Source organism: Phallusia mammillata, chromosome 3 (assembly GCF_965637545.1).
Source record: "Phallusia mammillata chromosome 3, kaPhaMamm4.hap1.1, whole genome shotgun sequence".
Classification (NCBI taxonomy): domain Eukaryota; kingdom Metazoa; phylum Chordata; class Ascidiacea; order Phlebobranchia; family Ascidiidae; genus Phallusia; species Phallusia mammillata.
Genome location: NC_137254.1, coordinates 2,378,793 through 2,406,544, shown reverse-complemented (window position 1 = coordinate 2,406,544; position 27,752 = coordinate 2,378,793). Strand labels below are relative to the sequence as shown.

The following is a 27,752-nucleotide window of genomic DNA, read 5'->3' as shown; positions in this document are numbered from 1 at the left end:
CAACTTTCAAATTTATTTGGGGTTCAAAACTTGTATGCATATACAGATTATACGTCGATATACGTTCTGTTGGGTAATGTTATCAACGTACTAATACTAAGTAACAACAGAACGATGTATTATGAAACAGTAATATTTAAAATTCCAGCGTGCGGCTTACAAACGTAGGCGGCTTACATTATTTTTTCAAGACCTAAACATGCGGCTTACAATCGACGGCGGCTTACAAACGAGTAAATGCGGTAGACCGATTAGCCAAATAAGAACCGGTCAGTGGCCAACCAAAACGAAAAGCCGACAGTTGGAGGCACTGTTGAGTTGATATCGCCGGGCAAAATCGCAGCAGCACAGCAGTTGCGCTAAAATGTTCACCAGGCCGAAAATAGCTGCGCAACGTTGCGACGTTAAAAAGCGCGACAAAGTTGAGGGCACTATTGGTGGATACAGATGGCAAATGCGCTGCAGCTACACCGTTACTACAAGCTGTTAAACACAACACAGCATATTTCCTACACCTGGCTGACTATAGTAAAATTGGGACTAGAAAGTAGTTTCATCACAGCTTACTGATTTTTTATACTTGGTTTTCTAACCTTGAAAAAAGTTTAATAAAGTTGGAAAACGAAAAGAACAAAAACCAACTTTACCAATTATACTGAAACTCATGTTTTGTTGTCAACTTTTTATACCATTGAAAAAAAATATTTAAATGCAAGCTGCAGTAAATTTTAGGGTGCACTATGTTTGTTATTTAGTTGGATTAAATCAGCCACTTCTGTTGAAATCAGTTTATTTCGCTTGGTGAAAAAACAACAAACTAGCGACACAATAGCACTAAAAACAATCACCAAGCCAGAAATAGCTGCACAATGTTTAAATGTGATGGAAATAAGTGGATAGTTAAAAAACAACACGGAATTCGAATTAAAAAAATAATAGGCAAATTTTATCCAGGTACATAGAGTGGAATTGAATTCGTTTGAAAAGCAACATAATGATACAAATGCACTGAAACAATCAACAAGTCGGAAATAGCTAGGCAATATTAAAAAGTTATGGAGCACATAAAACGTGAGAGCACAATTAGTGGATGAGAGCTAAGCGCAGTGCATATACACTGCCATTACAAGTTAGGTGCATAATGTTACCTCTCAAAAAAGGGAGTTTGTTTTAAATCATAATTTGTAAAATGAGCAAAAAAAATTAAAAAAGGTTTTTGTACCTAAATAGCAAAATCTTATATGCAGTCAAATACAGCTTTGAATTCAGCAATTTCCCTGAGTGCTTTACTTTTAATGAAAAAAAAAATGCTCAAAACAACAAATAAAACAGCATTTTCAACACCAATACGTTATCTATACCTTCCAAATTTGTTTGTATTTTTGAAATTATTAGAATTTGGCTTGTATAGAGTTACACCTCTTTTGGAAGATAATCTTTTGTCACTTTTATTGTTTCCTGCCACAGTTTTTGCCCTACTGCCTCATCTTTAGCAAAATCTTTTAGGGCTTGCATTGTTGTTTCACCAAAGTAGTTTCCACTCAGTTGTGTAACATTGTCGTCTAGGGCGCAATATAGAGTGGTTTGCGCTCCATAAATAGGCTCCCTAAAAAAATTTGTTCAATTTGATATCTGTGTTAAAACATGGCGTAAAACGTTATGTTACATTAGTGTAAGCTTTTGAACTGATCTAAAAAGTTTTTACCTGAGAAAAAATGTACTAATAACTAGGTGAATAAGATGGGATGACCAGCCGATTGGACCATTAAATCCTAATTCTGATTTAATTCCACCTGGATAAACAAACAATCGAAAGACGTTATTCTTAAATTCAATTCATTCAAATTAGCTGAGATAACTTTGCTTAACATATAAGTTTGGCAATGGAGACAGGCAGTGGTGGAATTCAAATATTTTGTGAACCAGTTCTGGTACATAAGTTATGTTTTTCAGCCTGTTTTCAGCCCTTTTGTTACAAAAAGACCATTGACAGTAACCAGTAATGCTAAATGGTTCGCTCATCTCATACAATTTTAGGAGACGGCTCTGTAGAACCGGTGTGAACCGGCTGAATCCCACTACTGGAGACAGGTGCAAAAACAAACAAAACAAGAAAATTAAACCTGGGTGGACAGCATATGTGGTGATATCAATTCCTTCTAGTGTTTTGTTTAATTCCGAAGTAAAGTAAATATTAGCTAATTTGCTTTGACCATAGATTATGAAATCCTTGTACCAACTGTCTGAATCATTGTGCATCATTTCAAAATTGAATGAACCAAACCTGTGTTTAATTAAGGGTAATTTTAGGTTATTGTAAATTCTGTTACGAAATACTAAATTAGAAGAACATTAGGTACGAAAATCTTCCAGTAAGGCACAAATTACACCTAATTACATAACTGTTTAAACCATTTGATCACTATTGAAAAATACATATAAAAATACTAATATACATGGACTTACATGTAGGCTGCAGATGCTAAGTTGATAATTCTGACTGGAGAAGTTTTTGACTGCCTTATCATTTTATCCATTAACAAATGAGTAAGTAAAAATGGTCCGAAATGATTTATTGCCATGATTCGGTTGTAGCCATAATCAGTTAAACCTCTCAAATGTGTTACACCTAAAAAAATAGGGGTTTAAAAATTTCGTTTGCTAAACAAGGTATTAAGTGTTACTTGATTAGGGTTCACTAGTAGCCTAATAAAATAAGCCTACATATGCTTAAAGAGGTGGATTTTACGCAAATAGCGTTCACATCTGGTTAGTGCAACTGCATTATGTTCGTATGTGGGTTATAATCCTGTCTCAGGCACTTGTGTTTCCCTGAACAAGAAACTTAAGTGCCACTGATTTCCAATGGGTTGAACTAAACTGATCACCACTCACCAAATTCCCAACTCCAAAAATTCAAAAAAATGATTAAACTGACTTGGCAGTACAGCCATTGTAGGAATAATGCATTCAGATGTTGCCCACTGAACCAAGATATAAATGAAATGACTATTCATGACACACCATATGATTTCATACTTAAATACCATTCGATCTCTTTAAAACCACTGCTATGTTTTCGTTTCACTTGTTAGGATGTAACACCATTAAAACCAAGTCTGTATTTATGAATCTGTTTTCGTTCAGATTGCTATGCAAATTAGCTCGTACAAATGTATTCGCAGAAGTGTTGGACTTACATGGGATTTTTTAATGATGATGTTGCATAAACTTAATACCATTTTGACACAAAAAGTAAATTGACATGCAGTATTTAAATGGTTGTAGACACTTACAGTACTGTTTAGTTGAGCATCTTATATGTCCAATGATCATATTTCACATGTATATGATGCAAAAAAAAACTATGTATGACAACAAATTTACTATTTATGACTGAAAAATTTGTGTTATAGAACTAGAAGGGCGACTTAGCACATTTTGTCCGCATTTACACTATGACCTATTTTAAAACATAAATATATTTCCTATGCTTATTTTGTATTGGGTCCAATATTGGCCATCGTCTTTTACAACCTTAGTTGTTTCTGCAGGCAATAACTCATGGGTCCCCACACATGCAAAGTTAAAAATAGTGCATTTCAAGAGATCATCCACATGCTACCCAAATGTTAGCCAATTCCAACTTTGTTTACAAATTCACCAATTGTAGGTGGCTAGCGGGGTAAATACTGGGGTTATCAACAAAAACGAAGTGGTATGTACACCTACATAACTATATCTGTATAAATTTCATCCAAGTCCATTAAACAATTGATGGAAAAATGAGCTGGACAAACTTTAATCAGAAAATAACTCATTTTAGGGGGCTAGCGGGGTAAATACTGGAGTCATCAGGACCAACAAGGTGGGATGCACATCTACAAAACTACATCTACCATCTGTGTAAGTTTCAGCCAAATTAATCAAACATTTGATGGTAAAACAAGTCGTACAACTTTGGCAAGAAAATAACCCATTTTAGGGGGCTAGCAGGGTAAACACTGGGGTTATCAACAAAAACAAAGTGGGATACACATCTACATACCTATATCTACCATCTGTGTAAATTTCATCCAAATCCATCAAACATTTGATGTAAAAATGGGCCGGAAAAACTTTAGGAAGAGAAAAAAACAAATTCGAGAAAAAAACAAATTCGAGTAAAATCAATATGTGTCCCCTTCAGGGAAAGGGACCCATAACTAGTATGAAAAACTAGTGTAGTTAACATGCCATATATAGCATAAAGGTGTTTAAGGATTTTTGCATTTGAATTTTATTACTTTCAGCAGATTTTATTTGAGTGATGAAAATTAAACACAAAAAGTTTTGGCAACTATGTACGAAATGTTTTTTTTTGTATATCAAACATAGCATTTTATCAATTTACAACATACATTGCATTACCAGCATTGTTGATCAGATAGTGAAGGTGTTCCTCTTCTTTATTAAACTTCTCTGCAAAAGATTTTATCGAAGAAAAATCTCCTAGATCTAGTTTCATGACACGAATCTGACAAAATTGTAATGATTTCAGTTAATCACTTACCCTGTAAGCACAACTGAATTCTTAAAACCAGAACAAATATATATACACATACTACAGTTTTACAATCTCTATGTAATTAAATATGTTTATAAAATGATTTGGATCCGTGGTTCTTAATCTTCTTTGCACTTGTACGAAATTTGAAATTTTTGCAAACCCCTATTTATAAAATGTAACCTATTCAGTTGAGAAAATGGTTTGTAAATAGTAAGAATTAGCTGTATATTGAATTCTATTATATAGACAATTAATGTGACGTTTGAAAAAAAAATTAAGCATAGAAAAAATGATACAAAAAGTCTCCTTTATTAAGATAGTTCAACATCTTATTTGTTTATCTTACATTACTATTCCCAGATTCTTTTACAATTTCATCTTTTGCTTTTTGTGACTTAATGACATTTCTAGATGCTATTAAAACTTTTGCTCCGAGTTTTGCAAATTCAATTGCTGTGGCTTTGCCAACTCCAACATTACCTCCTAAAAACAAATTGACTTAGAACAACCAAAAAATCGGCAACAAAATTGTAACACAAACCTGTTATTAATACAGTTTTTCCGTCCAGTCGTTTATCGGTTTTATAAATAGGCCCCCTTTTAATGTAATTCATCCAATAATAAGCCAGAAGAACTGCAAATACCAGGTAAACAAATTTTCTTGACAACATTTTTGGCTACAGTAACAAGTAAATAAGTTTTCCTTCAGAAATATTGTTTTGAAAACGTGCGATTTGCATGAGGAATCAATTTTGGATTTTCATGACTCAGCAAACCAGCGTTCAGTTTGTAAACCAGCGATGCGTGATATTATAGTGCCGAAAATGGAAAAAGTTAGAATAAAAAAGGCTTTGCAACCAAACGTTGAATGAACGCATTGTTTGGTCGGTTTCCACTATGTATCCATTATTATACGCAATCTACTTATAAAACGTATGAAGCAAATGTTTTTTTTTTGTAGTTGGGCTGATGGTTTGTGATCACGAATAACATTTTAGTTAATGAGCTAATTTTCTATCATGCGTAGGATATAGCACTAAATATGCTAATGCTTGTAAGAATATAAGCCCCCAAAAAGTATTTAATATCAGATTTTAGGGTTTTTGTAATGACAAACCCGCGCCCCGGGGGGAACAGCCGTAACCGTCAACATTTATATTGCGTGTTTCGCAGTCAAACTCAGTACCTCGGTTTCTGGTGGAAGCTTCCGTCATAATACGGTGTAGCTGCAGAGCGTTTATCACTAATTTCCGCAGCTATTTCCGGCTTGGTAATTGTTTTAGTGCAACTGTGTCATTTGTTTTCTTTTACCAAGCGAAATAAACCCAACTTATGCATAGCGGCAAGCAACGGAACAGGTCTAATAATATTTTACCCTACAAAATTGGGTTTACACTTTGCAAAACAGTTGGTATGACACAAGTATCTATATTGTTTTTCTGCGATATTAATACAGCAATTGCCACTTTCGTCATCATGACAAACACATTGAGCTGCACATAATAGCGAATCTTCATCACGAAATAAAATATATAGCAGCATGGTTTTTAGTTCTTTTCTACACAAGGAGGGCAAAGCTTAAGAATTGCTCACTATTTTATTCATATAAAAACGGCAGATGAAGTTTGTAAAACAAAATTAACATAATCGTAAACCAAAAAAATAATTTTGCAAAAACTTTCAAAAAAGAAAAATATGTCTTTTGTTACATGAAGATTTACAGGCAAATTCCAAGTTCCCAAAATATGCATATTTGTCGTAACTATTCGTATCAAAAATTAGTCTAATAGGCAAGTGTTAGTTCCTTTCTATACAATATTTACAGATGGGGTATTTTGAATCATATTTAGCATTTTTTGTCAAAAAATCATTTGCTTTAGTTTCATAGGGGTCTTTGTATCTTAATGTTCCCAAAAAAAATTTGCTAAAAGAAATACGATAGGTAACACAAGTTTTTTTTTTAACAAACAGCAAAGTTGAGTATGTGTACAGTTACACATCTTTTGGGAGATAATCTTTTGTAACTTTCACAGTTTCCTGCCAGATTTTTTGCCCAACCGCGTCATCTTTGGCAAAATCTTTTAAATCTTGCATTGTTGTCTCCCCAAAGTAGTTCCCACTAAGTTGTGTAACATTGTCATCAAGAGCACAATACAAAGTGGTTTGTGCTCCATAGATTGGTTCCCTATAAAGCAAAATTACCAAAATAGGTGTTTTTGCAACAAAATCCCTTTTTCGTTATTTTACTGCAATAGTTTTTTTTTATAATATTACCAAAATTTTTAGCTATTTGTTTGGTGTTTTATTTCTCTCACCTAAGAAAAAAGGTCATGATTTGTTTGAGAATATAAAGCACCCAACCGGGGTCTTCATCCATACCTAGTTCTGATTTAATCCCTCCTACAAAAATAATTTTTGTAAAAACATAAAAAAAAAAAAAAAAAAACACAAAACGATCACCAACTCAAATAAATAGTTTTGCTCAAAACCTAAATTTTGCCACTACATAAGATTGCGATATGTTTTTAAAGAAGTATCAGCTGGCCTTGTTAATGTCAATAAAGTTGCTGCTTATCTCAAATATAAAAAGTTAGGCAAATAGACATAAACAAACACATGTAAAAAATCTAACCTGGGTGAACAGCATATGTAGTAATATCAAATCCTTTTAGTCTTTTGTTCAATTCTGAAGTAAAGTAAATATTGGCCAATTTGCTTTGACCATAAATGGAAAAATCCTCATAAATACTGTTAGAGTCCTGGTGCCATTGGTCAAGGTCAAATGCACCAAATCTATAAGAAAGTTAATATTTTAGGTAAAATCTTTTGCAACCACTTTGTTAAGGTTAAACTGTGTTATATAGATGTGTATGTGCATAAATATGAATAGAACTGCCCACATATATCGAGAGGAACCATTAATGTTAAGGTAAAAAATGAAGGCTTCTAAATTTAATATTTTATAGATTGACTGTGCCAATTCCCTAATAGTTACTGTAATAATAATGTCAGAGTGGAATAAAATACCAAACATTGTTAAAAACTGGACAAACAAAGAAAGTAAGACTATCACATTTTGTTGTTTCCAAACTGGTTGCTTATAAACTATTCTAGAAATATCAGTTGTACGGAAACCATCAAAATATATACACATAACTTACGCATATCCAGCTGAAGTCAGGTTGATAATCCTGACTGGAGATGTCTTCGATTGCTTTTTCATTTTGTCCATTAACAAATGGGTGAGTAGAAATGATCCGAAATGATTTATGGCCATAATTCGATTACAACCGTAATCAGTCATTCCTCTGATGGCTAAAACTCCTTGAAAAGACATTTATGACTTTCTAAGAAACATTTTATTTGCATTGTGTTTTAAAGCACTCTTTTTTATGCCAACCAAGATAGTTAATTGTAAAAAATTTAAATCTGTTTTTTTACCAGCATTGTTGATGAGATAATGAAGATTTTTCTCTTCTTTACTAAACTTCTCTGCAAAGGACTTAATCGAAGAAAAGTCCCCGAGATCCAGTTTCATGACATGAACCTTTACGAACAATTTATGGATAATTTTTGTTGATTGTAGAGCCACTATGACAAGCTAATAGGAATTTTGAAATCAGTACAAAGCATTTACTTTGCCATAAAAGAATTGACATTCAATATATATGCAATGAACTAAAAGCAAACCACTTAATATAGCATTTCATTTTTGCAACATATTTCTACTTTTTTGCAACATATTTGTTTTTATTTGGTTAAAAAACATGCCTGTTTGACATGACCTACAAAAAACTAAAAAAAATTACAGAAGAAATTATGTCATACATTCTTATTCCCAGATTCTTTAATAATTTCATCTTTGGCTTTTTGTGACCGTTGGACATTCCTGGAGGCTATTATAACTTTTGCTCCTAGTTTTGCTAATTCAATTGCTGTTACTTTGCCAATTCCAATATTTCCGCCTAAAAAAATTCAATGAACAAAAAAATAAACAAAAAGCAGCAAAAAAATTAACACTTACCTGTAATTAATACAGTTTTCCCATCCAATCTTTTGTTGGTTTTATAAATTGGTCCAATCTTAATGTAATTCATAAAATAATAGGCAAAGAAAACGGCCAAAACCAGAAAAATATATTTCTTTTGAAACATTTTCAGCCAAGAAAGCAAGCAGCTAAAAAATCTGCACAGAAAAATTGTTTAAAACGTGCAATTGACAAGAGCATAAAAATTTAAACTTACTGCAATGACTCAGCAAATGGGCGTAGTCAAGCATTTATTTACAAATCAGTCATGTGTAGCGAAAATTAAAACAATAGAAATCCTAAAAAATTCGTGTTTTTTTATATTTATTATAGCAAACTTTTAAAACTTGACGCTAAAAGCACAACATTTATAACAATCAAGATTAGAGTTCCTCTTGACATTTGGTTCAAATGTGGATCATTGAAATTTGATCTTCCTTTTTGTTATCAAATGGCAGTTAAAATAAAACAAAATTTCATAACTGGGATCAGCCACTGAACCGAAGCGTGTATGCAGACTAGCGATTAGCGAACACGGCACACTCACATGCAATTCATTGTGCGCATGCCCATTGAAGGCATTAAACCGAACAGCCGGACACCAAAGCATTCCCATGTGACATTAGGGCGTTGGATGGAAAAATCTAGCAAGCAGTTTAAACCCACGACAGGAGTCTTTGCCAAGAGATCAAAACTTTATTGCGAAAAACAACATCTACAAATTGTGAAGAATTATATTTTTTTGAGGCATCATGATTTTCAAAACATAAAAGTACACTGTGCAGAGAAAAGCAAATAATATGCAAAAAACACCTACAACTATTATAATTTTGTGTTGTCACGATATACTGACAGAATACTAAAGTCAATTTTCATTACAATTATATTTGTATGTTTGCACAAACAATTTGCGTCAAAAAAGAACAAAAAGTTCCTGTTCTTAAAAACATTTACTGGCAGATATAAATCAAATCAAAATATATAAATTTAATTACATTTATCATTTCTTGCGCAGAAATGATTTTGAATATCATTGAAAGAAATAAAACAAAAAAATTATATTTCAAGTATAGGTAATAAAAAAACATTTCCAAACAAGGAAATCTCTACTAGGCCAATTTTTTAACTCCCAATTCAGATTGTTTATGCTTCATTTTTATCAGAGCAAAATAACCAAATTCATCATGTTTAGCTTTAATAAAAAGCAAATTGCCAGTGACGTAGAGTAAAACGTATTCATTCGCTTGTTTCCACTTGTGCATTACATTTTACACTGATGATGACAATAGTTTTGTCGAAACGTCTATTTTAATAAAAATGAATACGTTTTACTCTCTGTCACTGGCAATTTGCTTTTTATTAAAGCTATTATTCAAGTCCGTGTCTTGTGTACCTAAGTTCATCATGTATACTTTACACATCTTTTGGAAGATAATCTTTTGTAACTTTTACAGTTTCTTGCCAGATTTTTTGCCCCACTGCCTCATCTTTGGCAAAATCATTTACATCTTGCACTGATAACTTTTCAAAGTATTTTCCACTATGTTGTATAACATTGTCATCGAGGGCACAATACAAAGTATTTTGTGCTCCATAAATTGGTTCCCTGAAAAAGTAAATGTACCAAAAAATAAATCTTTTGTCAAAATTTTTTCTAAAACAAAATCTTTTGTTATCACTAAAATTTGTAGCTATGTTTTTTCAATCTTACTTGAGAAACAGAGATGTGATTTGCTTCAAAATATAAATTTGCCAACTGGCTTTGTCATTTACAGCCAACTCTGATTTAATTCCTCCTGAAAAAACATTTTTTTGTGAAAATACATCTGAAGCAAAACTCAAAATCACAACCACCTAACAAGCCCTTGAAATAGTTTTACTCTAAAGTTTATATTTTGCTATCACATGAGATTACATTATGTTTTTCAAACTTGCACTTTAAATTGATTTTATGGTTTGGGCAGAAACCTTCGTACACTAGGTTTTTAAAGCCTGGTTTTCATAGTGTTGCGCAATGAGAAGGACAATCAGGCTGTGTACAGAAATCATGAACTTGGTCATAGTCTCACTGTTGATTATCAAGCCATTAATAATTTACAAAATTTTGTTGACTTGTTTGTTTCATCATCGGTAGATAAGTAGCGTGTATTGATTCTGGTTGTTAGTTAATTCACACCATGAATTGAATGAAAAATAAACCTGGGTGAACAGCGTAAGTCGTGATATCAAATCCGTTCAGTCTTTTGTGTAATTCCGAAGTGAAGTAAATATTGGCCAATTTGCTTGGACCATAAATGGCAAAATCATCGTAAACACTACTTGAGTCCTGATGCAGCATTTTAAAGTCAAATGCACCAACTCTGTAAAAAGTAAATATTTAATCTAGTCTTATATAACTTAAGTCTGGGAGTTAGCTTTTGGCATAAGCTTTTTTGAGTTAAACTTTTGCTCATATATAATGCGATAGGTATGTATGTGCATGTATAAATGTACAAATCTAACCAGGGGAGCTAAAAGTAAAGCTAAAAATGAAGGCAACCAAGAGTGACTATGATTTCCATCTTCAAAACAAAGCATCTTTTTCAGGAAATTTGTATTTAAGCTAGTGATACAGAATATTTTGAATTTGCTAGAGCCAAATGCTAAATATTAATAGAGCCAACAAATGTAGAACAATATTAAAACTAAAGACCAAACAAGGACACAAGTAAAAAATAATTGATTTTTTTCAGAAATATAGACAGATTTTCTATACTGTTTCAAAATCTGAGAAATAACAACATTATGGCAACCATACACAAAAATGAATGACTTACTTATAACCAGATGAAGTTAGATTGATAATTCGAACTGGAGCTGTCTTCGATTGCTGTTTCATTTTATGCAGTAAGTACAAATGGCCCAAAATGGTTTATTGCCATAATTCGATTGTAGCCATAATCAGTAAAACCTCTGGTGCCAAAAACTCCTGCAAAAAGCATAATTTTATGTGTAGACTACATAATACTGAAGAAAAGTCAATATGCAACCCTCAAACGAAACATTGTAAAAGTAAAAACAAAGTATTCTATTTGGACAAGCATTTTAAAACTATACATATTTTGATGCCCATAATGGTACATATTAAATTAAGTATGTTTGTTTTACCAGCATTGTTAATCAGATAGTGAAGGTGTTCCTCTTCTTTATCAAACTTTTCTGCAAAGGATTTTATAGAAGAGAAATCCCCGAGATCTAGTTTCATGACACGAACCTTAAAAAAAAAACAGTTTGCATATAATTTAAGTTGATCGTTTACCCAATTTACATGCGATCAAGCAGAAGATGCAAATTATCGGGAATAAGTACAGCACTTTCTATGCAATTAAAGCGATGGTGCAATTATACTATGTATATGCAATTAACTAGAATCAAACCATTTGGTATAAGGAGGTGAGTTATATTGTGGAAACACAGTCCTTGCAACATGCTAAATTTTGTTTACAACTTACCCTAAGTTTGGAAAAAAATCTTTTAAAGATTTTATGGGGTTGCAGTTTTTAATTTTACAACTACCACAATTTATAAATGAAATAACACTAAAACACTTTTCCTTGTTTGGCTTATACTATCACATTTGACAGATAATGTGGAATAATATACAGTAGACTATGCAGTATTTTATACCACCACTTTACAAATTATAAGCAATATTTTCCAGCCATGTAGTCAAATAGAGTATAAGGGACTTTCAGTTGATATTTACCTGGTTTAAAAAAGCAACTATTTGACTAAAAATCAACATATGTAAAAAAATAATGTAATACATTCTTATTCCCAGATTCTTTAATGATTTCATCTTTTGATTTTTTTGACTTTTCGACATTTCTAGATGCTATTACAACTTTTGCTCAGAGTTTTGCCAATTCAATTGCTGTTGCTTTGCCAATTCCAACATTGCCGCCTAGAAACAAACTTTTTTTAACATAACATGAAATCAACAACAAAATTTCACAACTAACCTGTTATTATTACAGTTTTTCCATCCAATCTTTTCTTGGTTTTATAAATTGGTCCAATTTTAATGTAATTCATATAATAATAGGCAAGAAAAACGGCCGAACCCAGGAAAATATATTTCTTTTCGATCATCTTCTGCAAGGAAACCAAACAGCTAAAAAATCTGCATGAAAAACGTGTATTGGACACAATAAGCATGGAATTTTGAACTTACTGCAATGACTCAGCAAATGGGCGTAGTCAAGCGTTTGTTTACAAATCAGTCATGTGTAACGAAAATTAAAATAATAGAAATCACAAAAAGTGAATAAAAAATGTTTAAAAGCAATACTTAAAGAGTGCGAGCAAAATGTTAAAAATTCGAAATTAAAAAGCACAACATTTACAACAACAATAAAAACTAAACTTCTATTCAACATTGCGTTCCAATATACCGGGCAGTGGTTCTCAGGTCATGGACCACCAATTTTCGTGGACCAGTATAATATCGTGGACAAGTACATTGTTCCAATACAGAATCTCGAGGAGTGATATCTGTCAACCAAAAAATGGCCAATAACTGCATAAGATTTTGGTCGTACTGAATATTCCATCAATTATATGCAACTTTTGCCAGTTTATCACACAGCCCTGTGAACCAACTAAAAAGCCATCATGGACCACCATCATGGACCACTAGTGGACCATGGACCACCAGTTGAGAACCTTTAATAAAGCAAAACAAAATTGCTCACTAGTTTATTGGCATAATAAAAAAAGCAGATGAGATACAAAACAGTAAGTCTGATGTCATAACAGACTACAAGAATCAGCCTCTGTAACAGGGTGGTGACCGACAGATCTGTCTTCACTTGTCAAATATACAAAATATACTCAAAAAGAGTGGCAGACGATCAGCGTCAGTGTAAAGTTTACACTATGTTGAGATACAAAACAAACACAATTTTTGTAGTCAAACTTTTTAGACACTTCGACGTTTGCAATAGTACAAAATAATACATTTCACAAAATCAATTGAGGTATATATTCATTTCTAACTGCATAAAAATATGCAGAAAAAAATTATACCCAGAAAACAAGAGCCAAAACTCTGCATAATCAAGATTTACGGACAATAACAAGTTCATTTTTTGGAAGTGTGTTTGCAAAACTATTTGTGGCAACAAATTAAAATATATTTTCCCATTCTAAAGAACTAAACTACATCTACAGACAAATACAAATCAACAAGACTTAATTTTAATCACTTTTAGCAGTTCTTGCCTAACATTATCTTTTGTGCCAAAATTAGCCCAAACGAAATAAGAAAAAATAGGAATGTTAAGTTGAAGTATAAGTAATACAAAAAATTAAAATCAATTATTTTGACAAAAATAAGCGAAACACCAAAGTTGGTTATGTATACATTTACACATCTTTTGGGAGATAATATTTTATCACTTTAACAGATTCTTTCCAGATTTCTTGCCCAACAGCCTCATCTTTGGCAAAATCTTTTAAATCTTGCATGGTTGTTTCACCAAAGTAGTTTCCACTCAGTTGTGTAACATTGTCGTCAAGAGCACAATACAAAGTAGTTTGTGCTCCATAAATAGGCTCCCTATAAAAAATAAAATTACAAAGTTATGTGTTTTTGTAACAAAATCCATTGTACTGTATATAAGTGATATTTTTATTAATACCAAAAGTTATTATATTTATTGCGTTTGATTTTGTTTACCTAAGAAGCAAGGTAATGAATTGCTTGTAAATATAAAGTGGCCAACTGAGTTGATCATTCATACCTAATTCTGATCTGATTCCCCCTGTAAAAACAAACTTGGTTAAATATATCTGAAAAAAAGCAGAACCACATAAAGATGAAGAACCCAGCTCAAATAAATTTTCAATGTTGCCATTACATAAAATTGCGCCATATTTTTGAAGTCACAATTTAGATTGCAATTTACAGTTTTTTTTGTTATTTTGACACATACAAGGTTTACCCTGTCCTGGTTATAATAATGTTACACAGTTGGATTGACAATTAGAATGTGTGATAAAAATCATGAGCTAGGTCAACATAGTAACACTGTCGTTCATCATGCAAAATTGAGTGGAAAAACATTGAGTACTGTCATTAAACAGTCTGAAATAAAGGATTTCTTTAAAAAAGTACAATGATTCATTCAAATTGGGAAAATGGCAAATACCTGGGTGAACAGCATATGTGGTAATATCAAATCCCTTTAGTCTTTTGTTCAATTCCGAAGTAAAGTAAATATTGGCCAGTTTGCTTTGACCATAAATGAGAAAATCTTGGTAAACACTACTGGAGTCATGGTGCCACATTTCAAAGTCAAATGCACCAAATCTGCAAGCAATATATTTAAGGTAACAGTATTTTAAACTCTGTTATGTTTACAACATTAGTCTTGGGATTTCTGCATTATTTTTGTTGAGTTTAATCTGTGTGCATGTATATGTTTAGTGACATGTATGTATGTGTGCACATACAACTACAGTTGCCATAGATCTAACGTCAACAAAAGGTAGTCACTATAAAAAGACACTATAATTTCATTCTCTAAGAGCTGCAGAAATAGTTGCATTTAAACCACTGATATTTAATATATTTCATTTTTGACTTTGCGTGGACAAAGTGCTAAATAGTTATGATACTAAAATACTAAGGACAAGAAAATACCAAAATTGTTGAAACCAAGGACAGAAGCAAAAAATACATCTTTTGATAAATAATAACAAACACATTTTCTAAACCACTTGTCCATAAAAAAACAAATCTTAGAAATAAGGACATTATGGTAACAATACATAATTAAATTTATCTTACTGATATGCCACTGAAGATAAGTTGATGATCCTGACTGGAGACGACTTTGACTGCTGTTTTATTTTATCCATTAACAAATGAGTTAGCAGAAATGGCCCAAAATGGTTTATTGCCATGATTCGATTATACCCATAATCGGTCATTCCCCTGATGGCAAAAACTCCTTTAAAAATGTAAAATTTCATGCTTAGACTATGTAATACTCAATCAAACATTGTATGTATTTTTAACTTACAAAAACCAACATAACATGGTAAAAGTAAAAAAAATGTAGACTATTTCGTTTACTTTGGTTAGGTATTATATACCACTCTGTTTTGATGCCCAAAATGATACCGAAATATAAATTTAAATTTGTTTTAACCTACCAGCATTGTTAATGAGATAGTGAAGATTTTCCTCTTCTTTATGAATCTTCTCTGCAAACGATTTTATAGAAGAAAAATCGCCAAGATCCAGTTTCATGACATGAATCTTAAACATTTCATAGATAATTTTTGTTAACTGTTAAGCTAATTTGTAAAGGCTTTGCATGTGATCAAGCAGAACATGCAATTACTGTATTAAATGGTTGTGTTAATTTTGTAATGTAATATTTGTTCAATCAAAGGCGACTTACAATCGAGGGTGGCTTTTGAGCCTGTTTTGATTTAATTCGTTTACATGTTGACATTAGACATTATACACAGTTTTAAAAAAATAAACTCACGCATGGAGCTGCCGTACTTTGCAGACGGTGTGCAGATTAGAAAAAAACATACATATACAAGAAATAATGTCTTACATTCTTATTCCCAGATTCTTTTACAATTTCATCTTTTGCTTTTTGTGACTTTGGAAAATTTCTGGAAGCGATTACAACTTTTGCTCCTAGTTTTGCAAATTCAATCGCTGTAGCTTTGCCAATTCCAACATTACCTCCTGCAAACAAACGTATTCAGCGCAACCAAAAAATAGCAACAAAAATTGAACACTAACCTGTTATCAATACAGTTTTTCCGTCCAGTCGTTTATCGGTTTTATAAATTGGTCCGGTTATTATGTAATTCTTCCAATAGTAAGCAAAAAGAACCGCCAAAACCAAGAAAATATATTTCTTTTGGATCATTGTAGGCAAGGCAACTACAATTTAAACGCTAAGAATATGCAAAAATATTCTTGAAAAACGTGCAATGAGCATGGGAATTTAGTTACATGACTCAGCAAATCGGCGTTATTCTTGCGTTTTGTTTACAAATCAGTCATGCGTAACGGTAACCAGAATAACAGAACAATTTAAAATTGTAAAATATGCTTTTGCTGATGATCAAGTAGCAAAATGTGAAAATACATGAAAACATTCAGTATTAAAATCTAAGATCTTTGAGTTTTATTTCTTTTTGCGAGCATAGTGAGGCAATTAGGGTCACAATCATAAAACCTTTTCCCTTGCCTTGCCACCCTTCATTCTAACAAATATTTGTGTTGTTGAAGCGACACCACATTCACTCTAAATTATAATCGAAAGTTGTCACTTGGGTACATATTTGCGTTCGCTAAACGTAGAAAGATCCTTGTGACAAACATGCAACGTCAGTTACACTGACACCAGGTCTAGAGACGTTAAAACCAAATTTCTGCTTCTAAGTTTGTCTATCGTTCAATAAACCTTGCTCTACTTGTTCTGAAATGGGCATCAACTGAGTGTGTTTATCAATTATTGCAAATGTTTACGTTTCCGGTTTTGTTTCAAACTATTTGAACGCTATAAGCACTGGTTTGCGCTACACAATTGCGCTACTCAGAGGGTTGGGTAATTTGAGAAGCATTTTGAACCTCAATGGCGACTCGTTAGTTGTGAACAACAAGTACAGATTTAATGTGAGGTCGATTACATGTATCCTATGCACGCTGGGTAAACGGTATAAAGTTAGTGTTGATACAAATCATCTGTTGTAATTCACAGTTTTTGTGCGTTCCTCTATTTTTAAGACGTAAATCCAACAAGAATGGCTCTTGCCTTCACACAAGAGGATGTGATACTTCATTTAACATCACCTTGTGCTGATCCAAACTGCTGTTTTTAATCGATCAAGCAGCCATAATAATAAAGTGTAGTAATATAGTTGTGGGCAAAACAAGTTCTGTCATGTGCATGGCCGCGTTGTTGCTGTCGAAAATATACAAATTGTTTGTGGCAGCCACAGCGACGATGCGGTCCTTGGGGTGCCAGGCTGTGTGCAGAATTTTCCTATTAATTTGTCTAAAAGGCTTATTTCGTTTGCATTTTCAGTTGATGGCTTATCTTAATTTTTCGTTTATATGTTTAGTTAAAGGGATTGCAAAAAAAACACTGAATATGTTCCCCTGTCCGAAAATTGCTAATCAAGAATATAACCAAAAAAAAGTACAGTTTCTGGATTATAATTAAAAGCATAGTTTATTTTAATAAGGTGAAGCAGACAAGGCGATAGATCGACCAGAACAAGATTTTAAGCACTAAAATCGACAATTTGCTCGAACCATTCTTCTTCTTTTGGAACATGTAACACAAATCATCATCGTGCTTACAAATAAAATACAGTATTGGTAAAATCATTAATTGAGATGAGTCGATGAATCGAATCTCTGCATTCAAATCAATTAAAAACCTTGACACAAATAAGCCTGAAATACAAATCTTAAGATGTTTCCTTTAACGGCGTCGCCTTCAAGTGTAAGATGTCTATCTTTGGTCGCATCGATGTCGACTGCATTATGATTTCTATGGGCGGTTCCTGCAATGACAATTAAAGGAAGATAAAGTATTTAAAACATTCAGCTTAAAAGGTAAAAACAAAAATCGAATTGACTGCAAAATATTGTTTCAAAAGCAATAGGTTTTTGGTTCTAATACCGTTTTGTCTCTGAAAATATCACTGCCAAAAATGCCACACAAGCAAAACGCAACTACTAGCCTGAAGTGAGATTCGAACCCAAGACCGGAATCTACGGATAACAAAATTAATGCAAAATAAATCAAAAATGACACAAAAAACGCAACTCGAGGTCAGAAACAAGCCAAATTAGGCGGGAAAACCGCAACTCCAGCAAAACATTAGGGAAATAAAGTGATTTAGAATATTTTGCAACACTGATTTGACCTGATTATACACACAACAATGGTAAAATGTCTTACCGGTGTGTCAGTGCAAACGTCGATTTCGAAATTCAGTAGCAACTTGCAAATTGCCAGGCGAACTTCCATCAGAGCGAATCTCATTCCAACACAGTTTCTAGGCCCAGCACCGAACGGTTGAAAAATGATTGGGTCGATTTTGCTCATGTCTTCCATTCTGTTTCAGCAAATAATTCATCAAGAGTAAATATGCAAGACAGAAACCGTGTTGTCGATTGGTTGAGCATTAGGAACGCTATGTTACAAGTTGGAAACTAAAACTTTTTTCTGGTTAATAAAATTTCAACAAATTTAAAGTTGTTGCTTCTGATATTGGCAACTATGTTCTCTCACATAAACCAAATTTGACTGAAAATTATTACGATTCAAAAGTAACTTTCCTTGAAAATCTTGAATGTTTTAAATAAATATTTGCAGTGGTGATAATTTCAATAAAATATTAGACCTCACGAGTTTTGCTAAATTATCGAAATTCTGATTTTTAGTTTTGCTGAGTCAAGACAATTTGAAACGTATGTTTCGTCGGCAGGAGTTTTTAAGCACCGTATCGCACCAGTTGTATCTTAGTTAAATATTACGTTTTACCTCTCTGGCATAAATTGTTCCGGTTCCTCCCAATATTCCGGGTCTCGTGCCATTCCGTAAATCGGAATATCGATGTGGACTCCTTTTGGAATCGTCACTCCATTAATCGTGATTTCCTTTTCACAAAAGCGAGAATTTCTAAACGCATGGAAATTGATTAAGTTACATTTTGTTTTTAGTGTTGTGATAAAGTATAAAATGAGAACATAGGTTCTCGCAAAGTTACGGATTCTAACCCCGCCTAAACCACCAAAAGACAAAATTATGGCGTTTTTAATATTTTAACAAGACTTTGTTGATACATTTCGTTGCACCAAACACGTTTAAATGGATAGTGCAGTGGTTCTTAACCGGTGGGAAATTTCCCACTAGTGGGAAATTTAATGTTTTCGAAGGGAAATTATGTAAGCTTGAAAAGAGCAAACTCGCGCTCGAGGGTCGAATCCGGCTTTGAATTAACCATTGAAAGTTACTTTACTAAAAATTTTCTGCAACAACATGTAAGATTAATTTCACCAAGGTTACAAGACACATACAAATCCAAAGGCCGTTTGTTACATCACAGACAAGACTAAAACCATCAATGACTTTGCTATTGTGCGCGAATAAAAGCCTTTCTTTTGTTGATTGTGATGCAATAAATGAATAATGCAAGCAGAGCAGACTCTTCAGTATTCCAAAAAGTTTAATCTCTCACAGAAGCATTATTTAAACTAAATGAGATTGCAGTATACCTTTAGGGTCCAGACCAAATCGCCCCACAAAATTATTTTATTTAAAAAATATTTTTTTGTTAACGTAGGGCACAAAACATGATTATAAAAATAACAGAGGGGGAAATTCGAAGTTGGTGATTGACGTTAGTGGGAAACCACACCAAAAAGGTTAAGAACCACTGGGATAGTGCAACATCGTCGCGAAATTGGTGGCTGGAATGCTACGCACGTATGTGTTCCATAATCCAGTAGGAGACATGATAGATTTAGGCAAAAACAAGAACAAATCGAGGCTTTAGGTTCATTATGCATTTCGTATTCAAGCCCCAACTAAAACATGAAATAAACTTCAACAAAAATCTATCAAACATCAAAAGGAAACCACTGATTGAAAATAAAACAAACAACTAAAGCGGAGTTGCTTAACATTAAACAGTTAAAACTTACGTTGAATCCTGTTTATATCTGACAGAAGCTCCCTTACAAGTAAGCAATGTTAAACGCAACACCGATTACTAAGAATAAACAACAACCTGAGTGCAGGTGGGTAAAGACGAACAGATTCGTAAATGCATTGGGTCAGAAACTTGAGGTCGCTTATAGCTTCATATGTAAGTGAATTCTGCAAAAACAACAACAGAATCAGACATATTTCCCTCGTGCTTTTCAGATTATGGGTACCAATTCCGTCTCAACCACACATCTTCCAAAACATGAACGTTGACCGTGCCATTGGTTTGATAATAGCAATAAGCTTTAGGTGTTAGGACAACTATCTGCGATAGATTTTATTAAAAACAAAAAAAAATTATTATTTCAATGTTGCTGTTTGTTTAACCAAAATTTCTGCACGCAAAAAACAAAATCAAAACACAAAAACTTCCAAAATTAGAAACTCACGTCTTCCCCAACAATCCCTTGTATTTCTTCTCTCACTTTCTGCTGAGCTTCTCTATCCCACGCCAGATTGTACGCGAGAAAGTTGATGGCGCTCGATGTAGTTTCATAACCGGCAAGTATCATTAGAACTCCGTTTCCTATCAACTCCAGACGTGTCATACCTAAAAAAAATGTCTCCAGGTTTTGAAACGTCTAGACTAGATTGTTTTGTCTATTGTAGGTATATATTGCAGTTCCACAAAACGTTATTTAGAAATAGAGGGTTATATGTGATAATGATTTTATTTGTTAGATCACATTACGAAATGTTGTTATTACAAGTCTCTTCTAATTGTCTATTATTAAATGTAGTATCATTGCCACATTCGTATTTGCATTTATGTTGACCAAATCTGCGCAACCAAATCAAAATAAACACGAAATTTTCGTGCATAGCGTCAACAATTTATTCAGTTTATGTGCTTATATTGAGGGTTTCCACTTCTATTTTAAGTTTTTCTTCTGCAATTTTCCATGTTTGCAATGCAGCGATAACATGTAAAAGCATTCAGGCGCAAATTTCTATGACCATGTAAAGATTTTATTCAATCATATTCTTTAAACTCTGCCCTTTTGTAGTTTGTTACCTTTTGTTTTTCCAAGTGCCTCTTTGTCTGTAATTTCAGACTCTGCCATAATCTGCATGATGCTCTGCACCTAAACATTGAAGCAAACAGCCAATAATAGTTTTCATCAACTAGAAGGGTGGTTTAGAACATTTTGCGTGGTTTAGAACATTACACATACACTATGACCTGTTTTGATAGGCTATTTTATTCTCTACATTTATTTCATATTGGGACACATAATAGTCACTTGCTTTTTATAACCTTAGTTTGTTTCTGCAGGCAGAAACTCATGGTTTCCCACACATGCAAAGTTGAAAATAAAATGCATTTCAAGAGATAACCATGAGAAAGTATGGTGTTGTCAGGTCGAAAACAGTAATTGACACTGACCCTTAATAATCATGCCATGTTAAGCACAAACTAACCAAATTTCATTTAATTCGGACACTTTTAAAGTATGTCCGATTTAATGTTATACTTCAACGGAATGACGGGGCAAAGAAAACTATCAATACTTCAAAATATCTCTTTGTATTGGTGGGTAGTTTATGTGTAATTGTACCTGCTTGGAGTCAGTGGTCTTTCCCGTTTTAATCAGAGTTTCAGTAAGACTTCTAAAATATTCGATCGAATCTTTTGGGAAAAAGCTGTAGTTCATCAATTCTGCTATTTTCTCTGACCACGGAAATATGGCTGCAACGTAATTAAAGACTTTTTAAAAAAATATTAAAACTAACAATAAAATTGTGTGGTTGAGATGGTAGAGTTGTTATAGCAAACATCTTTGTTCATAAGATTGTGAGTTCTAATCCCGCCACTAAATCCCGTGTTACAATGCCACAGGGTCATTCGCTAACTACAAACGTTTTTATCAAAAATTCATAACATGCATTAAATAAATTTGGAGTACCGCTTTTTGTGATGTTAGACACTAATGTTTAATACCACTTCTTTATCTTGCTGCATAGTAAAACTGTTTATCAATAATTTTTAGTCGCGCAAATAGTTCTACCCTGCAGAGCGTATGTTGACGTCTAATGCCAGCATGCAAAGGAATTAGAGCGTATGTTGACGTCTAATGCCAACATGCAAAGGAATTTTTAATGCGAAATAAGTCTAAAGGCGTGGCTGTAGAAATAGTATCGGTAGGGGTATTAAAATGTAAGCCGCCCTCGTTTATAAGCCGTGCAAACGGTAGGGTAAAAAACTTATAAGCCGTGGCGTACAATCGAATAAATACGACAGTATCTTATCAAATGACTCTGTAAATAATCTGACCAAACCAAATCGCGACCTGTTTTCGGGCCACTGCAATATCGAATATTTGATACTGAACTCGACCAAAATCCGCTGGTATTAAACCGCCGTGTTGCCTTCTACTTCTGTTTTGCAGACTTACCAAAAACAAACATAAGAGGATTTGTGAGAAAATCTGCCTGAAATAATTTCTTTGCCATCTTAATGGCTTTGGACTCGTCCCCATCTTTAGCCTACACAGAAAAACAACAACGATTTACAACATTTTACCTGCACAATTTACACAGAGAAAATTGTTAGTAGCATAATACCACTATTTATTATCATTATTTTTAAAACATAATGGATCAGTTACACGTGGTAACCAAAATTTAATGTCAGAAATGCGATGCCACAAACTTAAAAAAAAGTTGTTCGAACTCAAACTCTTTTGGGCTGGAGCAGGGCATGTTTAGCCTAGACGAAAAACAACAACAACGATTTACAACATTTTAGCTGCACAATTTACACTGAGAAAATTGTTAGTAGCATAATACCACTAATTATAATTATTATTTTTAAAACACAATGGATCAGTTACACGTGGTAACCAAAATTTAATGTCAGAAATGCGATGCCACAAACTTAAAAAAAAAAGTTGTTCGAACTCAAACTCTTTTGGGCTGGAGCATCTTTAGCCTACACGATAAACAACAACAACGATTTGCAACATTTTAGCTGCACGATTTACACTTAGAAAATTGTTTGTTGCGTACTATTTTTTCTTAAAAGTAATAGCGGAAATGTTAGCAAACTAAACACGTTGTGTCTCACGACTATTTGGGATATTAATCACATTACAGTACAAAAAAATACACTATTCGGTTTGGTGTGGTATTTGAAGGCATGATTTGAAATCTTTTTATGGGCTGAAACGTAATGTATACAAACCTGCGAGTTCACGTTGACTCCAAAAGCCGCTGAACAAATTGCATCCAAAGCAAATTTTCCAAAAACTCTTTAAAAAGATACAGAACACATTTAATTAACCTTTTACACTTTTTGACGTGAATCAAACCCAGACGCATGTGCATAAAAATCACAATCCGGTTTTATGACTACATATAAAGGTCGAATAAAAAACCTCAAGAACAGATATCCCTGTATTGGCAATAAACAGTCCTTTTCGGCCGGGTGTGCTATGATTCGAATAACTAATGTTGACTTGAGTATGTACTGACAATAAAACATGCCTTTTCCAGCTTTTTATGTCATTATATTCCTCTTTACACATTAGACTTTCATACCAAAATTCCTACCATTTCTTATCTTTGCGTTTATTAGGTCATTGTCTGTGTTTGTGCCCCTTTTTTGTTTTTGTTTATTTCGAGTTTTACATAACGATTTAAGTTCCCTGATAAAGAAACGTTGGTTAAAGCGTTTATTTGCTTGAATAACACCATTTATTTTCCTATTATATAGTAAGTACATTTCAATGAAACATTTCATCAAGTGTTTTACCCCTTGCTGTCGAACACTCCGTTGTTTTCCTTGCAAGAAGTACTGAGATTATCAACCATGACATCAGCACATGTGTCCAAAACTCTCATCATTGAGCGCAACTTTACAGTCGAAAACAAAGGAGACATTGTGTGTCTGAACAAATTAAGGTGAATGTATTTCGGTATAAAATATGAGATGATAAAATAAAAACATAAAATACAAGTATAAAATGGTATAATGGCAGTGTCAATGTTTCACAAAACAATTGATTTCTTTGTAGAATTGGCAAAAAGTTATTATTATGTCTGATGTTTTTGACATTTTAACTATTTTATATTTCGGCTTTGTTTTGTTTGTGGTATGTTGTTTCATTTTTATCATTGGTGAACAGTCAACGCCTGACTATGTTCTGCCTAACAATAAGTCTGTATTATTGATTGGTTTCATGTCCATTTGCTTTAGGCATATTTTGTGATGTTCACCTTAACGTCTGCTTGCAAGCTGGAAGGTTAAAATATGATTAATACCACAGATACGAGCGTCACTAACTTCTGTAATGTTAAGATAAACATAAATTAATAACGGGGATCAGCCCTGAAGTTCAGATTTTTCTAGCCTACCCCTTGTTATATGGTGGTGAATGCTTGGTGACCGACTGATTTATTATGGCACCTTCAATAGGCCTGGCATCTTGTGATTTTCTTTAATCTACATAAATTTCCCTGTTTGACCCAGTATTTGAGTAAATTCAATCTTTGAATTACTGTACCATGACAAAGAATAAAAAGATAAAACATTGAAGTAAAAAATACATGCTACATATGTGAGAAACAAGTTATATAAGGAATGAAAAAATGAATAAGAAAATATGTAGCAAGAGGTGTGATGCAACAACCTATATAAATAATCCGGCAAAGGTGTGACGGTGATCAAATCACACACTTTTTAATTCTGTAAGCTTTCTCACCCTATTGAACCTGAGCAATTCAAAATGTTTGCCATCTTACCTCACTCTTCTCCATTTATTTCCACTTATGTTGGTTAATCCATTGTTTAACACCTCTCCGCTAATTTTCAGCAAGCTTTTCTGTTTAAAAAAGAATAATGATTGTAAATTTTGAAAATAAATTTATGCCACTGCATTATTTCATTAAAATCTTTGCTATTTATATTCTATTTCATTATATTTTCATAGTATATCTGTTCCACCACAAAGTGATTTATTGGAATAAATAAAATCCACAACACATTTATCTTGGGAGTTTCAGCAACTATTTGCCAAGATAAATCTTTTCCTTTTTTGATATTATGTTTGGACTAAAATCTTAGTTGAATTTAACTAAAAAGTCACATCAGATTCAATCATCATTTGAAGTTTTTGAAAAATAAAGTTTTTTACAAAGTAAAGTGCAAGCAAGAATGTACAAAAACAAAATAATACCACAGCAGGTTTTTATGACAATAACAATGCAAAAGTTATAATAAGCTTTTTGCAGAAACAATGTAAACAATGATAGTAAGCTGCAGACAATGCATGCTGTTTTTGACCTGCAGTCTTGTCCCATCAATACAGCTGGTACACTCCAGTGTGCACTGTCTGTAACTAATTAAAATCGCAATCATTCATTGCTTTCGCTTTGTTGAAGCTGATTTTGCTTTAAATTTAATGAAATTTGTTTTTAAAAATTCATACAAAATCTAGAAATCTCATTCTTCATGCACCAAAAAATTTCCTTACCTGCCTGTCATAAAATATATTGAACTCTTTAATCATGATTTGTTTCAAAATGTCAGGATCACTGATAACGATGCGTGGAGCCCATCCAGTGTATGTTCTGCAACATGTGTTGTAATGTTTAATGAGGTTTTTTTCATATTGATGTATACCCCAATAAACAGAGCTCAACAAAAAAATTGCTCATGTTTATCAAAGTTTGATATTCAAAACAAATTGCTAAATACACATCAACAATTTTACTATCTGCTGAAAAGGCAATATATATTTTGAATTAGCAAACCTCCAAAACAATTTGGTAAATGTCCTAAATGCTTAGAAAAAAAGATAGAAAATCTGGTGTTTATATTAAGGGCTTTACACTTCACGTTTTCTAATTCCCTATATTTCTCCTTCAGCATGTTTAAAACTATGACAACTACAAAATCATTTGGTAAGTTGTTAGTCATCTTACCCATACACTGTGCCAAATTTCCTTTTCATTTCAAGGTCTTTCAAAAAGAACTTAAAAAAAATAAATATTAAGGTTATAAAAACAGTTGGCACACCAAAATCAAAATCGTCGGCAATGTTACATAAAACATAGAAAGTTTATTAACAAACATATAGACGAAAACAGTTAGCATACTATGATGACATTTTATTGTTTATTTGAAGAGAAACAAATAAATTAGATGGTTTGCACCTTTAGAGTTTTGTTTTGTTATTTAATTGGTCAACAAAGTTGATAAATTGACCAGTATAATGCATGCATAGTTAAAACGGAATTTTGCGTTAAACGTTTGAATATAAACATTGTTTTAAACTATGTGTTAAAAGAGCTAAATGGTGTTACAAAAAGCTAATATAAATTGATTAGTAAAACAAAACCCTTTAGGTTGATTTCACATAAAATGAACAACACTTCTTTTCAGATTTTGGTCATTTCATGTGGCACCTGTTTTGGATTGTCAAAAATGTATCCAATTGTTCCCAGTTTCCGAATGCTGGGTGGATGATGGGGAATGTTAAGTTTCTTGAGAAACTGCAACTTTTGGTGCACATAGAACCTTGAAACAAACACAGTTAGTTATAATAGTTATGTATATATATTGTATTATAATAAATAGTTGTAATGTAATATGTATTTTAAACCATGTGCCACAACTCAATAAAAAGTGTGATGTCAAAATTTTATTGTTAAAGCAAAACAGAAAAAGTCCAGCATTTCTAAAATATGGTCAATTTGAAACAATATGCAAAGATAAAGATGCACAAATAACCAAAAAAGAATCGTTACTCATTTATCCTGCTTTTCAGTTTTCAAACAATCAAAAACATTAAAAATACCTAAAAACATAAAACACCTTGAATGCAAATATGACATGCAGAGTGCAGACTTTAAGAAATATCACATTACCATACAAGAACCAAAACAGTTGCCAATAAAATCCATGTCTCCAAAGCTAAAATATCCAGTGGCGATAGCATGTTGTTTCGGCGCAAGTTCAAGTAACAAATGTAGCAACAAATTTTCCTTCACTAGCAACACGCATGCTGTTAAATAACAAACAAATTTCACGGTATGGCGCAATGCCGATAAACGCAGTCATGCGTAAATAAAACCACTCGAGTGCGAAATCGAAGAAAGGGACATCGGAATATAGCAATACTTCATGAGGAAACAAACACCGAATTAGATAACAGAAAGAAAATGGAAATTTCTGATTGCAGCTAACATTTTAACTTATATTTTTGACTGATGTCTGTTACCACTCTCTGCATCTATCATACTAAATGCGTAACTGTAAATGTTTAATCTCTTATTTACCAAATGTGCTCTTTATAACATTTTATCAAAGCTCAGCTAAGTGTGATTGTACAAACTTTAACATTTTCTGCAATCAAAATCAAGTCGACGTATT

At 32.9% G+C, this 27,752-nt stretch overlaps 4 protein-coding genes and 2 pseudogenes across 5 annotated transcripts; 1 reads left to right on the top strand and 5 right to left on the bottom strand.

Annotated features, from left to right (window-relative positions):
• The window catches only part of LOC145218176 (uncharacterized), a 280,341-nt pseudogene that overhangs the window by 139,397 nt on the left and 113,192 nt on the right, over positions 1 to 27,752 (top strand).
• Positions 1,345 to 5,329, bottom strand: LOC145217690 (retinol dehydrogenase 12-like). Its single transcript, XM_080085029.1, has 7 exons — positions 5,091 to 5,329; positions 4,896 to 5,032; positions 4,411 to 4,516; positions 2,467 to 2,629; positions 2,124 to 2,284; positions 1,706 to 1,793; positions 1,345 to 1,606 (listed from the first exon to the last, which is right to left on the bottom strand). Exons 1-7 carry the CDS (start codon positions 5,218 to 5,220, stop codon positions 1,414 to 1,416), a joined length of 978 nt encoding a protein of 325 aa, XP_079941155.1. The 5' UTR covers positions 5,221 to 5,329; the 3' UTR covers positions 1,345 to 1,413.
• LOC145217691 (retinol dehydrogenase 12-like) lies at positions 5,958 to 8,838 on the bottom strand. The gene is made up of 8 exons (XM_080085030.1): positions 8,794 to 8,838; positions 8,574 to 8,734; positions 8,378 to 8,514; positions 7,991 to 8,096; positions 7,711 to 7,873; positions 7,182 to 7,342; positions 6,865 to 6,949; positions 5,958 to 6,734 (listed from the first exon to the last, which is right to left on the bottom strand). Exons 2-8 carry the CDS (start codon positions 8,701 to 8,703, stop codon positions 6,542 to 6,544), a joined length of 975 nt encoding a protein of 324 aa, XP_079941156.1. The 5' UTR covers positions 8,704 to 8,734; positions 8,794 to 8,838; the 3' UTR covers positions 5,958 to 6,541.
• On the bottom strand, positions 9,099 to 12,710 carry LOC145217693 (dehydrogenase/reductase SDR family member 13-like; annotated as a pseudogene). The gene is made up of 7 exons (XR_013857455.1): positions 12,578 to 12,710; positions 12,383 to 12,519; positions 11,724 to 11,829; positions 11,393 to 11,544; positions 10,776 to 10,936; positions 10,288 to 10,372; positions 9,099 to 10,182 (listed from the first exon to the last, which is right to left on the bottom strand). The product of XR_013857455.1 is annotated as a dehydrogenase/reductase SDR family member 13-like (transcript).
• Positions 13,282 to 16,614, bottom strand: LOC145217692 (retinol dehydrogenase 12-like). Its single transcript, XM_080085031.1, has 7 exons — positions 16,387 to 16,614; positions 16,193 to 16,329; positions 15,777 to 15,882; positions 15,409 to 15,571; positions 14,768 to 14,928; positions 14,296 to 14,380; positions 13,282 to 14,175 (listed from the first exon to the last, which is right to left on the bottom strand). Exons 1-7 carry the CDS (start codon positions 16,514 to 16,516, stop codon positions 13,983 to 13,985), a joined length of 975 nt encoding a protein of 324 aa, XP_079941157.1. The 5' UTR covers positions 16,517 to 16,614; the 3' UTR covers positions 13,282 to 13,982.
• LOC145217676 (cytochrome P450 3A8-like) lies at positions 17,796 to 27,403 on the bottom strand. The gene is made up of 15 exons (XM_080085015.1): positions 27,248 to 27,403; positions 26,786 to 26,897; positions 26,303 to 26,352; positions 25,852 to 25,948; positions 25,121 to 25,200; positions 24,132 to 24,266; positions 23,562 to 23,628; positions 22,774 to 22,864; positions 21,937 to 22,067; positions 21,393 to 21,462; positions 20,767 to 20,927; positions 20,400 to 20,488; positions 19,151 to 19,288; positions 18,566 to 18,722; positions 17,796 to 18,164 (listed from the first exon to the last, which is right to left on the bottom strand). The coding sequence occupies exons 1-15, from the start codon at positions 27,316 to 27,318 to the stop codon at positions 18,069 to 18,071; spliced, it is 1,545 nt and encodes a 514-aa protein (XP_079941141.1). The 5' UTR covers positions 27,319 to 27,403; the 3' UTR covers positions 17,796 to 18,068.

Coding starts and splice junctions, on each gene's coding strand:
- LOC145217690 (XM_080085029.1), bottom strand. CDS start 5,220: ATGTTGTCAAGAAAATTTGTTTACCTGGTATTTGCAGTTCTTCTGGCT. Junction 2,630..4,410: donor CTATCTGATCAACAATGCTG/GTAATGCAATGT, acceptor CTATTTTTTTAG/GTGTAACACATTTGAGAGGT. Junction 1,607..1,705: donor ATTAGTACATTTTTTCTCAG/GTAAAAACTTTT, acceptor AAATTTTTTTAG/GGAGCCTATTTATGGAGCGC.
- LOC145217691 (XM_080085030.1), bottom strand. CDS start 8,703: ATGTTTCAAAAGAAATATATTTTTCTGGTTTTGGCCGTTTTCTTTGCC. Junction 8,097..8,377: donor AAGAATCTGGGAATAAGAAT/GTATGACATAAT, acceptor TTGTTCGTAAAG/GTTCATGTCATGAAACTGGA. Junction 6,950..7,181: donor TACATATGCTGTTCACCCAG/GTTAGATTTTTT, acceptor TTATTTTTGTAG/GAGGGATTAAATCAGAACTA.
- LOC145217692 (XM_080085031.1), bottom strand. CDS start 16,516: ATGATCCAAAAGAAATATATTTTCTTGGTTTTGGCGGTTCTTTTTGCT. Junction 15,572..15,776: donor CTATCTCATTAACAATGCTG/GTAGGTTAAAAC, acceptor ACATTTTTAAAG/GAGTTTTTGCCATCAGGGGA. Junction 14,381..14,767: donor CACATATGCTGTTCACCCAG/GTATTTGCCATT, acceptor TTGTTTTTACAG/GGGGAATCAGATCAGAATTA.
- LOC145217676 (XM_080085015.1), bottom strand. CDS start 27,318: ATGCTATCGCCACTGGATATTTTAGCTTTGGAGACATGGATTTTATTG. Junction 24,267..25,120: donor AATAAATGGAGAAGAGTGAG/GTAAGATGGCAA, acceptor TAATTTGTTCAG/ACACACAATGTCTCCTTTGT. Junction 22,865..23,561: donor GAGTCAACGTGAACTCGCAG/GTTTGTATACAT, acceptor TTTTCTGTGTAG/GCTAAAGATGGGGACGAGTC.